The sequence below is a fragment of the Balaenoptera ricei genome, chromosome 9, assembly GCF_028023285.1.
Source record: "Balaenoptera ricei isolate mBalRic1 chromosome 9, mBalRic1.hap2, whole genome shotgun sequence".
Taxonomy (NCBI): domain Eukaryota; kingdom Metazoa; phylum Chordata; class Mammalia; order Artiodactyla; family Balaenopteridae; genus Balaenoptera; species Balaenoptera ricei.
In genome coordinates, this window is record NC_082647.1 from 101778265 (window position 1) to 101791980 (window position 13716).

The following is a 13716-nucleotide window of genomic DNA, read 5'->3' on the forward strand; positions in this document are numbered from 1 at the left end:
ATAACTGGGATCCTGCAGCCTCTGCCTATAAATCTCAGGAGCCGACTGCCTACTGTCAGACTTTCAAGAATTAGTCTGTCGGGCTTCCCTGGTGGCGCAGTGGTTGAGAATCTGCCTGCTAATGCAGGGGACACGGGTTCGAGCCCTGGTCTGGGAAGATCCCACATGCCGCGGAGCGGCTGGGCCCGTGAGCCACAACTACTGAGCCTGCGCGTCTGGAGCCTGTGCCCCGCAACGGGAGGGGCCGCGATAGTGAAAGGCCCGCGCACCGCGATGAAGAGCGGTCCCCGCACCGCGATGAAGAGTGGCCCCCGCTTGCCGCAACTAGAGAAAGCCCTCGCACGAACCGAAGACCCAACACAGCCAAAATAAATAAATAAATAAATAAATAAAGTAGCTATTAAAAAAAAAAAAAAAAAAAGAATTAGTCTGTCAAAATTTCTTACTCCATTCCTAAGCCATGCTTATTCACACTTTCTATACTCTGGGCTGAAATTCCACTTTCAACTGGACCTGTACCCCAGTGCCTCTTCAGGTCTAGTGGGTAGGTCTAATGTCAGGCCTCTCCCCTAATCCCAGTCTTAACCGTGTGTGCCTTACGTTTTATCATTGATAAATCTTGAGACATGATGGAATTAAAATATGTTTCAAAAATCTTATTGGCAATCCACTCTATCATCCACTTTACAATAATATTCTTATTGTAACTGTGGTTAATATTATGTTCTAGCTATATTTTTTGCTAGAAGGTGAACTGTTAATGGTGACAGCCTGAATAAAGTTCTAGCCTATGAATGCTTTTAACTAGTCTTAGATAAATGTAGGCTCATTGTCAGAAATGATATTCTCACGTATGGTACATAACTAGTACGGAACTATGACTGTTGTAACATGTTGGAGATAAAACAAAGAGCACTTAAAAAATGCTTAACACAGTCAAGGAATTTTTACCTTGAAGAGCTCCTGAAAAATCATTGTGGACTCTTCGTCCAGAAATTTTTGTTACTTTCCGTTAAATAGTAGGTGCTTTTGGCAGGCTCTTCCAAAACAATCTGGCTTAAAACAATCAATTTATAAAACAGTTGATTCAGAATCATCAAAACTGGTTTCTAACCCATACTTTCCAGGAAAAACAGCCCCATGTGCCATTGTACATTATGTCCAAGATACACGATGGCTGCCTTCTTGAATAACAGCCGGCTTTCCTCACAAAAGCCTTCTTTTTTTAAGAAAAATAATATCCACTGATAATTTGTGAAGAAGATACAAAATAAGACAGTTTCCATTTCCTTTCTTGCCCTTGCCTCCATACCTAGTATCAGATAATGAGTGATTGAAAATTCTAAATATTTTTTATTTGAAATGGAATTTAATTGATTTGAAGGACCTCAACATTCAAACTTCCTATGGTATTGGAAAATCCTGACCTGGATCTGGGGTGGCAGGAAATCAATACATAATATTGCTTTCAAAGCTATTCTAGAATTCAGGACAAGGGCTTGTATTTAGTATTTAGAAATGGGTGTTCAAAACTGCTTATTCCCTATGAAAAAATGTGTAGAGAAATAGGTAGTAGGTGAAATTAGGGCCTCCCGGGCTCCTGTACCACTTTGCACAGTTCCGTCCCATAGATGACTGTTCTTGAGCCGTAAGCAGTTTGTGCCTCATTGCCATCTGGCTCAGCCATAAGGTGAACTGAACGGTTAGTGGTAGGAAATACTGCTCTAAATTTGTCACGATGTACTAGCACAGACCCAAAGTCAGTAACTTCTTGACATTCCAGAAAACATTCTCATGGCCATGAGTTAAACTTCATGGAATGTCTCTTTCCAGTGGATGATGAAGTCGTTTAGCAATGGTTACCTTTTGTGGAAGAAAATCTTGTTAAAAATTAAGTAGCTCCAGGAGGGTTTGAAGTTTGTGCTCTTGTTTTTTGAAGTAGGCACACTACCAACTGTATGTACCTTTTTTAGATCAGAGAAAATACTGATGCGCCGATACGGTAGTTTGAGAGGGTGACGGAGGAAGTTCCTGTTTTTCTTTTCCCATTTGATCGTCTGATAATATATTGAGTTGATGCAGAACTTCTAGAAGTCCTTCTGTAGTTCTGTCTTTAGTCAGCTCAATAATGAAGACATCGTCAGAGCAGGTTAGCATGGCTGGAAGCTCAGAAAGCACAGTATCTGGGGATCAATAGCAACTTCAAGAGCAATGGGAATTCCTGACTGACCCTCTTACTTCTCTGCTTTCATGTCTGCTCAGTATTCTCTACCCCTGTATGTTAACATCTCTCCCCTTCAGTTTCTCAGGTGTGGTCACATTTTACATCTGAAACTGCTCTAACTACAGGAACTAAACTTTGAACCCCTGTGTCCTCTTTACATGTCTCCCAATGTGCTCATAAGTTGTGCAGTTTCCTTGGGATATCTAATCCCTTGATCCATCAGTATTTTCTCAGCCTGAAAACCACCTTTCTCCCAAGGAGAAGGGGTTGATTATGACTAGAATGTGAAGAAAACCGTGCGATTTGTGTGGTCTCCCTACCAGTGCAACTTGTCACCCTTGAATAAGCACAGCTCACAATGAGAGGTGTTTATTTTCTCAGGAATAATGAAATCTGGTCTCCTATGAGGAAAGGCTTGGTGTTGGCCTGTCCTTTCAAAACTACAGACACTTGCTGCCCTTTCCCTCATCATTTCATGCAGAAGCAATTGTTTCTTTCCTCTTGAGGCTTAAATTCTTTACCAGGGAAACATCCCAGCCCTGAGTGTTTGTGGGCCAGTCTGATGCTTTTGATTTTAGTTCTTCCTGTGATGGAAAACCTGCTGGAGGTGTGTGTGTGCATAGCATGTGGTCACTAATCTTGCCTGGTATGGGGAGTGAGGTGACCAAGGCTATGAGGTAAGAGAGTTTGCAGAGTGGCTAAGGGCCCAGGAATCAAGATCCAAAGGCTTAGAGTGCACTAGGGAGTTCCTTTTATGTAGGAACCAGCATATTAGTAACTATTTAATAATAATATCTATTGAGTCCTTACCTTTTATCAGCAACTATTCTATTCACCTCACACTGTAGCTCTCACTTCACATTGAAACTGCTTCGCTTCAGTAAACACTACATGAAGCATTTTACATCTTGACCATCCATAGTCTCCTGTCTTCCACCGTGCATGTTCAACTACTCCCACTATGGTTGGTCTGTGACTTCCTCAGGATTTCTTATCCACTGACACCTCTCCCTTTGCCCTATCCATAACCTCCTACTGTCTCTATCACCTTCCTCCATATCTAGATAGTCCATAGCTCATGGTTCAATAACCTTCTGGCTAGTTTTCTAATTTTCCTACACCTGTATCTTTTGTCATATCCATCTGACAAAACGCTAGAGAATGCAAATATCCATTTATTCTACGTCTGAAACTGAGAGACGATGGAGAAAATCACTCATTTGGGCTCTCAGCACTTCAGCATTCCAGTTATGCTTATCTGGCCACTTTTCTGTCCCTTTCTCTTCAATGATACATCAGAACGTCTCCACTCTTTTCGGTCTTCCAGTCTCATTTATCCCAACGCTGCTCTCAGCTGATGACTTCACCCCTTAGTTCACAAGCAAATAGAAGCATCCACCGGGAACTTCCTCAACTTCCCATCACCAAACCATCATGCGGACCTGTATCTGCACCCGTGCCCATCCTATGTTCTCAGTCTTTTGCTTATTCTCCCCCCTCATAGCCAGACTTCTCAAACAGATGTTCACATGTTCTGTCTCCATCTCCATAACTGTTCCTTAATCCTTGATCCATTTCAAACTGCATTCTGTCCACTTTGTGACACCAGCACAGCACTTGCTGAGTTGATGAAAGACCACCTTGTGGGCATTCTTCAGTCCTCATCTTATTCCCTGGCTAACTCCTCTTCTGCCTGGGCTTCAAATGGGGGTGGCCTTCAGATTATCCCTTGGCTCCCTTTTTTTTCCCGCTCTACAGCCTGAACTCTCTTCCTAAGTGACTTCATCTATGTGATAGCTTCACTTATAGATTATAAGCCAGTGACTCCCAAGTTTTATCTACAGCTCAGCCTTTCATCTGGTCCCCAAGTCCTGCTCACTTGAAATTTCCACTGGAGTATCTCAAAAGTTCCTCAGAATCCTACATGTTACCCATGACACCTTCTTCTTCCTCAGCCTTCAACTCTTAACCATCATATTCAAGTCATTACCAACTAGTAGATTACCAAATGAGTAGATTTTACCACCTAAATATTTCTTGAACCCATTTTCTTCCTCCTCTGTTGTCAGGGCCCTAATCTAATACGCCATCATCTTTTTAAAAAATTAATTAAGAAAAACTTTTGAAATAATCGTAGATTCACATGTATTTTAAGAAATAGTAGAGATAGAGCCTGTGTACCCTTTACCCAGTTTATCCCATTGGTAACATCTTGCAAAACTCTAGTGCAATATCACAACCAGGATATTGACATTGAGATACAGAATGTTATCATCACCACGAGGATGCTTCTTGCTTTTCTTTATTTTAAATTAATTTTTTAGAGCAGTTTTAGGTTCCAGATTGAACAGAAAGTATAGGAATTTTCCCATATATCTCCTCCCTCTACACACGCACAGCCTCCACATGTAAAATTGGTATAACTGCATTGACATATTATAATCATCCAAAATTCATAGTTTACATTAGGGTTCACACTTGGTGTTGTCCATTCTATGGATTTAGACAAATGACATTTATCCACCATTATAGTATCATACAGAGTATTTTCACTGCCCTGTAAATTTTCTATGCTCTGCGTATTCATCTTTACCTCCCCACAGTCTCTGACAACTACTGATATCTTTTTGCTGTGTCCATAGTTTTGCCTTTTCCAGATTGTCATATAGTTGAGAATCATACAGTATGTAGCCTTTTCGGATTAGCTTCCTAGTAATATTCATTCAAAGTTCCTCTGTGTCTTCTCATGGCTTGATAGCTCATTTCCTTTTAGTGCTGAAAAATATTCCGTTTTCTGGACGTATAACAGTGCATTACCCATTCACCTACTGAAGGACATCTCCTTAAACGGTCACTTGGCCATCCCCTTAGTGATTCCTTCTGACCATACTTTCTCATTTTTTACAGTATTGATGGGCTGAGAATTTTCCAAATCTTTAATTTCTGCTTCCTCTTTGCTTGTCTTTAACTTGCACTATATTTATATTTATTTATATTGTACGGTCAGGAGGAGCCAATTCACACCTTCAATGTTTTGCTTAGAAATAGCTTAAGTTAAATATCCAGTTTCATCACTTGCAGAAGTTTCTAACTTCTGCAAAACGCTAGAACATGAACACAATTCAGCTAAGTTCTTTGCCACTTTATAACAAAGATCACCTTTCCTCCAGTTTCCAATATCATGTTCTTCATTTCTATCTGTGACCTCATCAATATGGCTTTTACGCCCAGCATTCTACCAGCATTCTGTTCAGGGTTACCTAGGTATTCTCTGAGAAGATTGAGGCTTTCTCTACAACTCTCTTTTATTTCTGAGCTTTCAATAGAATTGCCCCTAAGAGTCCAGTCACAGCAATGCAGACTTTTTTCTAGCACGCACCTCAAAACTTCCAGCTTCTGCCCATTACCCAGTTCTAAAGCTGCTTCCCCATTTTTAGGTATTTGTTACAGCACTCCATTTCTCAGTACCAATTTCTTAGTTCATTTGGGCTGCTATAACAGAATGCCATAGACTGGGTGGCTAAAACAGCAGACATTTATTTCTTACAGTTCTCAAGGCTAGGAGGTCCCAGATCAAGGTGCTGGCAGATTTGATGTCTTGTGAGGGCCTACTCCCTGGTTCAGAGATGGCTGTGTTCTTGCTCCTAATACCATCACACTGGGGGGTTAGGATTTCAACATATGAATTTGAGGAGGATATAAACATTCAGTATATAGCAAAATATAGTACTTTAAAGTTCTTATTTAAAATATATTTATTAAATAAACACTGTAGCAATAATAACAGGGAACAAATAATCGTGTAAAGAACTCACAATCTTACCTTCATCCTAACAAGTCTACTTGGGGAGCCTTAGTCTAATTATATCCTGGTGGCTGAGCTGCTATTCAGTATTTACTTTCCAATGGTCATTAACTAATTACCTCTGCTTAAAATTAAAAAAAAAAATTATATTGGTAAAAACATGTTTCATGTTATGGTTCAGGCTTAAGGAAGAAACAGGCACTTCTTTATTAATTAAAAGGAAATGAACACCCCCCCAAAATGTAAACTCATTGAACATGTCACTGATCCAAAATTTTGAAAACCTTTCTTCATGTTATACTTGGCAACACACATTGTTACTTCACATTGCTTATCCACTCCCCAACTCACCCTTCCCCCATAAAAAAGAAAGCCAACAAACAACCTGTGTGACTTCGTAATTATCAATGGTTTGTTGAGACGTCTCTGCTCAAAATCCTTGTCCTCACTCATAGCTCTGTTGTAGACCTCCTTTCTGCAGTTTGAGAAACACTAATGCATTAGGTATAACACTAATTTTGCTTTTATATTCCCTTGCCTGGTGGATAAGGGAATATAAACATTTAAAATAGTTCATGTAATATCTCAGTAGCATTAATTTCCAAATCAAGCAAAAATGTAAATAGAATAAAACCCGATTATAGTGTTTTTTTTTTTTTTTTCGATTATAGTGTTTTGCTTGAGATCCATTTTAGCCACAACTCTATTATACGGAAGCAATCATTTGAGTGATTTATTAACATTTTATAACCATTTATTAATTGCCTCACATTCTTCGGATACCACATAGTATATAGGAAGAATAAAAGAAAAAAAAAATACAGTCAACCAACTGAGTCTACCTGCACTGTACTACAGAACTTTCTGTGATGTTCTCTATCTGGACTGTCTCACATGGCAGCCACTAGCCACATATAGCTATTGAATGGTTGACATGTAGCTAGTATGTCAGTGTAACTGAACTGTTAACTTAATTTTTCTTAATAACAGCTTTATTGAGATATAATTCACATCCCATACAGTTCATCCATTGAAGCTGTACAATTCAATGGTTTTTAGTGCATTCACAGAGTTGTGCAGCCATTACCACAGTGAATTTTAGAACATTTTCATTGCCTCAGTAAGAAAGCCGGTACTAGTGCAGTCACTTTCCAAATTTCCCCAATTTCCTCAGCCCTAGGCAGGCACTAATCTTTCTGTCTCCATGGATTTGCCGATTTTGGACATTTCATATAAATGGAATCACAATTTGTAGTCTTTTGTGACTGGCTGATTTAATTTTAGTTTATTTAAATTTAATACTGACATGTGGCTAGTGGCTACCATAAGAAGCAAGTGAAGTAAAAGACCAAATACAGACGCTTAAGTAATGCTGAAGGTTAGGAGAAGATAATCCTGTAAAAGGGGCATGTGGAAAACATGTCAGAGAGATTGGAGATGAACCCAGACAAAGCCTAGAGACAAGACAGTTTCCTGAAGGAGGGTATGGTTAACAGTACCAAATAATACAGAGAGGTCAAGAAAGAATTATTTCAGTGTAGTGTTAGGATAAGAATCCTGATGACAAAGGGCATTGGAATGTGGTGGTTGGTGAAGAACTGACACTTTAATATTATTTAGAGATAGAGGGAAGGGAGAAAATTTCAAGATAGCTTGAGAGGGGTGTCAGGATTGATGCAAACTTTATTTTATTTTATTTATTTATTTAAAAAGTTTATTTATTTATTTATTTATTTTTGGCTGAGTTGGGTCTTTGTTGCTACATGTGGGCTTTCTCTAGTTGCGGTGAGTGGGGGCTACTCTTCGTTGCGGTGCATGGGCTTCTCATTGCAGTGGCTTCTCTTGTTGCATAGCACGGGCTCTAGGTTCACGGGCTCAGTAGTTGTGGCTCGCAGGCTCTAGAGCGCAGGCTCAGTAGTTGTGGCTCACGGGCTCTAGAGCGCAGGCTCAGTAGTTGTGGCGCACGGGCTTGGTTGCTCTGCGGCATGTGGGATCTTCCCAGACCAGGGCTCGAACCCGTGTCCCCTGCATTGGCAGGAGGATTCTTAACCACTGCGCCACCAGAGAAGCCCCAAATTTTATTTTATTTCTAATATTTTTAGTGTAAGCACGAGCTTATATGTAGGCAGAAGAAAAGGATCCAGTGTAAGTGAAGACATAAAAGTTAATTGAGCAGGGTTCTGAAGGATGTGAGTGAAGGTAAAACTAAGGTCATTAGCCTAGGAGTAAGATGTGCCAAGGAAGATAGAAGTTATCTTTCTCAGAGGCAGGTGTAAGTGAAGAAAAAGTCGGTGGAGATACAGAGCAAGTTTTACATAGAGAGGAAACTAAAACAACTCATTTACTTAAAGAAAGCAGGAATGAGGCCTTCTGAGGGTAAAATTTGGTTCCTCCGACCATCACTGTGATCAAATGTGGATCAGGGAGGGCTGCAAAGTACTCCATGGGGCTAAGGCTATGGGAGGTGGAGGCATCGGTTACTTATATGTCTCTGGCTTTTACCAAATGAACATGTCACCTAAAAGGAACAGGCATTCTCAGGTACATAAAGCCACACGAGGTCTAGGTGTGTCATTTTTCACTTACTAGAAAGTGAAAATTAGCCAAAAGTTTATATCTAAGACTTTCAAAGACAAAAATATAGCTCCATTACTCATCTTCCTTCCACCCCACTCTCCTTTCTTTCCTCCTTCTCTCCTCCCTCCCTTATTTCCTTCCTTTTTTCCATGTATTCTTTGTATGCTTTGTAGAAAACAATGTACCATCATTCTTTTTGCCCTATGAGAAAAATGGGAAACAAACAAAACACAAAGTTTGGGGAAAATCCAACGTTAATCCATACTATAATGAATATAGAATTTGATGTTATGAATTATAATAAAAATCCAGTATTTTCTTTATTTTTCTAAGTCACACATTTTCCCCCCTGCTTCCAATGATATAACAGTTATTGGAAGAGATAGAAAGTGCTTTGAAAACCTCAAATGACAACTATGCAAATATAAGAGAAAAGTATACTAATTAGTTGATATTGATTTAACTAATAACATTACTTTAGAACAAGGATTCTATATAAAAGTTTGAAAAGTTAAAGCCAATTTTTGTGGTATTCTCAATATGTAAAATTATATATTTATGTATGTATGTATTTATTTTAGGCTTTTAAAACCAAGGATGGATATCTTGTAGTCGGAGCAGGAAATAACCAACAGTTTGCTACTGTGTGCAAGGTAATCTATAATATTTGGGATGGGTGGATAATATATGCAACAACTCATTTTGCACAAAGCCAGGAAAATTCAGTTTTGCCTAGAGCAGTGTTGCTAAGTCTATACTCAAGACTTCCTGTGTTAGCACCTAAAAGTATGCTTTTTCTATGCTTACAAATGCTAAGGACAGGGTCTAAATTAGCACTCTGGTTTTGTAAAATTGATGTATCTGGCTGTATTTTTAAATGAAGAATCATAGTAGCTTAAATTATGCTAAAAATTGACCTGTCTACTAGTCCAAACAAAAAGGGAAAAAATGTCATTTTAAAGAGATTTTTTTAAAAAAATTAATTAATTAATTAATTTATTTTTGGCTGTGTTGGGTCTTCGTTTCTGTGCAAGGGCTTTCTCTAGTTGCGGCAAGCGGGGGCCACTCTTCATCGCCGTGCGCGGGCCTCTCACTATTGCGGCCTCTCTTGTTGCAGAGCACAGGCTCCAGACACACAGGCTCAGTAGTTGTGGCTCACGGGCCCAGTTGCTCCGCGGCACGTGGGATCTTCCCAGACCAGGGCTTGAACCCGTGTCCCCTGCATTGGCGGGCAGATTCTCAACCACTGCGCCACCAGGGAACCCCTAAGGGGATTTTTAATGCCAGGATTTTTTTTCTGAGAAAAAGAAAGGAACAGAGGAACTAGAAAACAACCAGAATACAATTAACAAAATGGCAATAAGTACATACCTATCAATAATTACTTTAAATAGAAATGGACTAAATTCACCATTCAAAAGACATGGAGTAGATGAATAGATAAAAACACAAGACCCATATGTATGCTGCCTATAGGAGACCCACTTCAGATGTAAGGACACACACAGACTGAAAGTGAAGGGATGTAAAAAGTATTTCATGCAAATGGAAACCAAAACAAAGCTCTGGTAGCAATACTTATATCCAACAAAATAGACTTTTGTGATAAGAGACAAAGAAGGGCATTGCATACTGATAAAGGGGTCAGTCCAACAAAAGTATATAACATTTGTAAATATTTACGCACCCAGCATAGGAACACATAAATATAGAAAGCAAATATTAACAGAGCTAAAGGAAGAACTAGACATCAATACAATAATAGTATGGGACTTTACTACCCCACTTACATGAATGGATAGATCATCCAGACAGGTAATTAATAAGGAAACATTGGTCTTAAGTTAGACCAGATGGACTAAACAGGTATATAAAAAACAGTCCATCCAAAAGCAACAGAATACACATTCTTTCTCAAGTGCCCATGGAGCATACTCCAGGATAAATCATATGTCAGGCCACAAAACAAGTCTTAATAAATTTAAGAATATTGAAATCATATCAGGCATCTTTTCTGACCACAATGGTATGAAACTAGAAACCAATTACAAGAAAAAAACTGGAAAATCACAAATGTGTGGAGATTAAACAACATGCTGCTATAAAAATGATTGGATCAATGCAGAAATTAAAAGAATTTAAAAAAAAACTTTGAGACAAATTAAAATGGGAATACAACATACCAAAACTTATGGGTTGCAGTAAAAGCAGTTGTAAGAGGGAAGTTCATAGCGATAGATGGCTACCTCAGGAAACAAAAATCTCAAATAAACAACCTATATTTACACCTCAAGGAACTAGGGAAAGAAGAACAAACAAAGCCCAAAGTTAGTAGAAGGAAGGAAATAACAAAGATCAGAGTGTAAATAAATGAAATAGAGACTAAGAAGACAATAGAAAAGATCAGTGAAACTGAGAGCTTGTTCTTTGAAAGGTAAACAAAATTGACAAACCTTAAGCTAGGTTCAAAAAAAAAATCAGAAATGAAAGAGGAGGTGTCATAATTGATACCACAGAAATACAAAGGATTGCAAGGGACTATTATGGACAATTATATGCCAACAAATTGGACAACCTAGAAGAAATGAATAAATTCCTAGAAATGTACAACCTTCCAAGACTGAATTATGAAGAAATAGAAAATCTGAAAAGACTGATTACTAGTAAGAAGATTGAATTAGTAATCAGAAACCTCCCAACAAACAAAAGTATAGGACCAGATCGGTAAATTCTGCCAAACATTCAAAGAAGAATTAGTGCCAGTCGTTCTCAAACTCTTCCAAAAATAGAAGAGGAGGGAACACTTCCAGATTCATTTTACAAGGTCAGCATTACTGTGATACCAAACGCAGCAAGGACACCACAAGAAAAGAAAACTACAGGCCAATGTCCCTAATGAACACAGAGGTAAAAATTCTCAACAAGATATTAGCAAACTTAATTCAACAATACATTAAAAGGATCATACACCATCATCAAGTGGGGTTTATTTCTGGGAGGCAAGGATGTTTCAACACACACAAATCAATCAATGTGATATATCATATTATTAGAATGAAAAAAAAGAATCATGATCATCTCAATAGGCATAGAAAAAGTATTTGACAAAATTCAACATTCATAATAAAAAACTCTTAGGTATAGAAGGAACATATTTCAACATAATAAAGGCCATATATGACAGGCCTACAGCTAACATCATGTTCCGTGGTGAAAGGTTGAAAGCTTTTCCTCTAAGATCAGGAACAAGGCAAGGATGCCCACTCTCACCAAAGTTATTCAACATAGAATTGGAAGTCCTAGCTAGAGCAATCAGGCAAGGAAAAGAAAGAAAAGTTATCAGAATTGGGAAGGAAGAAGTAAAATTGCTTCTACTTGCAGATTACATGATTTTATAGTTAGAAAATCCTAAAGATTCCACCAAAAATCTATTGGAACAGTAAATGAATTCAGTAAAGTTGCATGATATAAAGGGGTGGGATGGGGAGGGTGGGAGGGAGGGAGATGCAGGAGGGAGGAGATATGGGAACGTGTGTATATGTGTAGCTGATTCACTTTGTTATAAAGCAGAAACTAACACACCATTGTGAAGCAATTATACTTCAATAAAGATGTTTAAAAAAAAATCAATATACAAAAATCTATTGTATTTCTGTACACTAATAACAAACTATCAGAAATAGAAATTAAGGAAACAGCCTCACTTACAATTGCACCAAAAAGAATAAAATACCTAGGGATAAATTTAGCCATGGAAGTGAGAGACCCATACACTGAAAATTGTAAGACATTGATGAAAGAAATTAAAGAAGACACAAGTAAATGAAACGATATTATGAAAAGATATTCTGTCCTCATGGATTGGAAGAATTAATACTGTTAAAATGTCAGTACTATCAAAAGCCATCTATAGATTCCATGCAATCCCTATCAAAATTCCAGTGGCATTTTTTACAGAAATAGAACAATTATAAAATTAGTATGGAACCACAAAAGACCCTAAATAGCCAAAGTAATCTTGAGAAAGAAGAACAAGGAAGAACAGGGAGAAGGCCTCATGCTCCTGGATTCAAACTATATTACAAAGCTATAGTAATCAAAATAGTATGGCATTAGCATAAAAACGGACACACAGATCAATGGGACAGAATAGACAGCCGAAACTAAATCCACTCATATGTGGTCAGTTAATTTATGACAAAGGAGCCAAGAATGTACAATGGGGAAAGGGCAATCTCTTCCATAAATAGTGGTGGGAAATGGACAGTCATACGCAAATGAGTTAAACTGGACCACTATCTTACATCATATACAAAAATTAACTCAAAATAAAATAAAGGCTTCAATATAAGACCTGAAACCATAAAACCCTTAGATGAAAACATAGGTGGTAAGCTTCTTGACATCAGTCTTGGTGAATATTTATTGGCAAAAGCAAAGGCAACAAAAGCAAAAATAAACAAGTGGGACTACATCAAAGTAAAAAGGTTCTGCACAGCAAAGGAAATCATTGACAAAATGAAAAGGCAACCTACTGAATGGCAGAAAATATTTGTAAGTCATATTTCTGATTATAGGTTAATACCCAAAATAGGTAAAGAATTCATACAACTCAATAGCAAAAACCCACACAGTCCAATTAAAAAATGGGCAGAAGTTCTGAATAGACAGTTTTCCAAAGAAGACATATAGATAGCTAACTGATACATGAAAAAAGATGCTCAGTGGGAGAGTGACAATAAATAAATAAACAAAACTCCAAAATGATCCATGGTAAGTGCCATGCAGAGAATTAAAATAGGCTACTGTGTTAAAATAGTGGCTGGGTTGTCAGGGGAAAGTCTCTCTGAAGAAATAACATTAAGATGAGATCTGAGTGACATTCATAAAGCAATAGCGATAAGATTTTTCAATATAAATATTAGCATAAGATGTTTGCCATGCTAATATAAATATAGTACTCAAAATTCACAAAAAAGCCTGGAAGTATTCCATAATGCTAATACAGACCATATTTGGGTGGTAGGATAGAAGTGGGTTTTTCTTTTTTCTTTCTACTTCTATGAAGTGGTAAAATACAAAAATATATTTAGGCTTTGTCCCCAATTTC

The 13716-nt window shown here is 38.0% G+C and overlaps 1 protein-coding gene across 1 annotated transcript in view; it reads left to right on the forward strand.

Moving 5' to 3' along the window:
• Nucleotides 1-13716, forward strand: part of SUGCT (succinyl-CoA:glutarate-CoA transferase) — a 790246-nt gene that overhangs the window by 235494 nt on the left and 541036 nt on the right. The window contains 1 exon segment of the mRNA XM_059934212.1: nt 9188-9259. Within this exon segment, the coding sequence (XP_059790195.1) occupies nt 9188-9259 (72 nt within the window).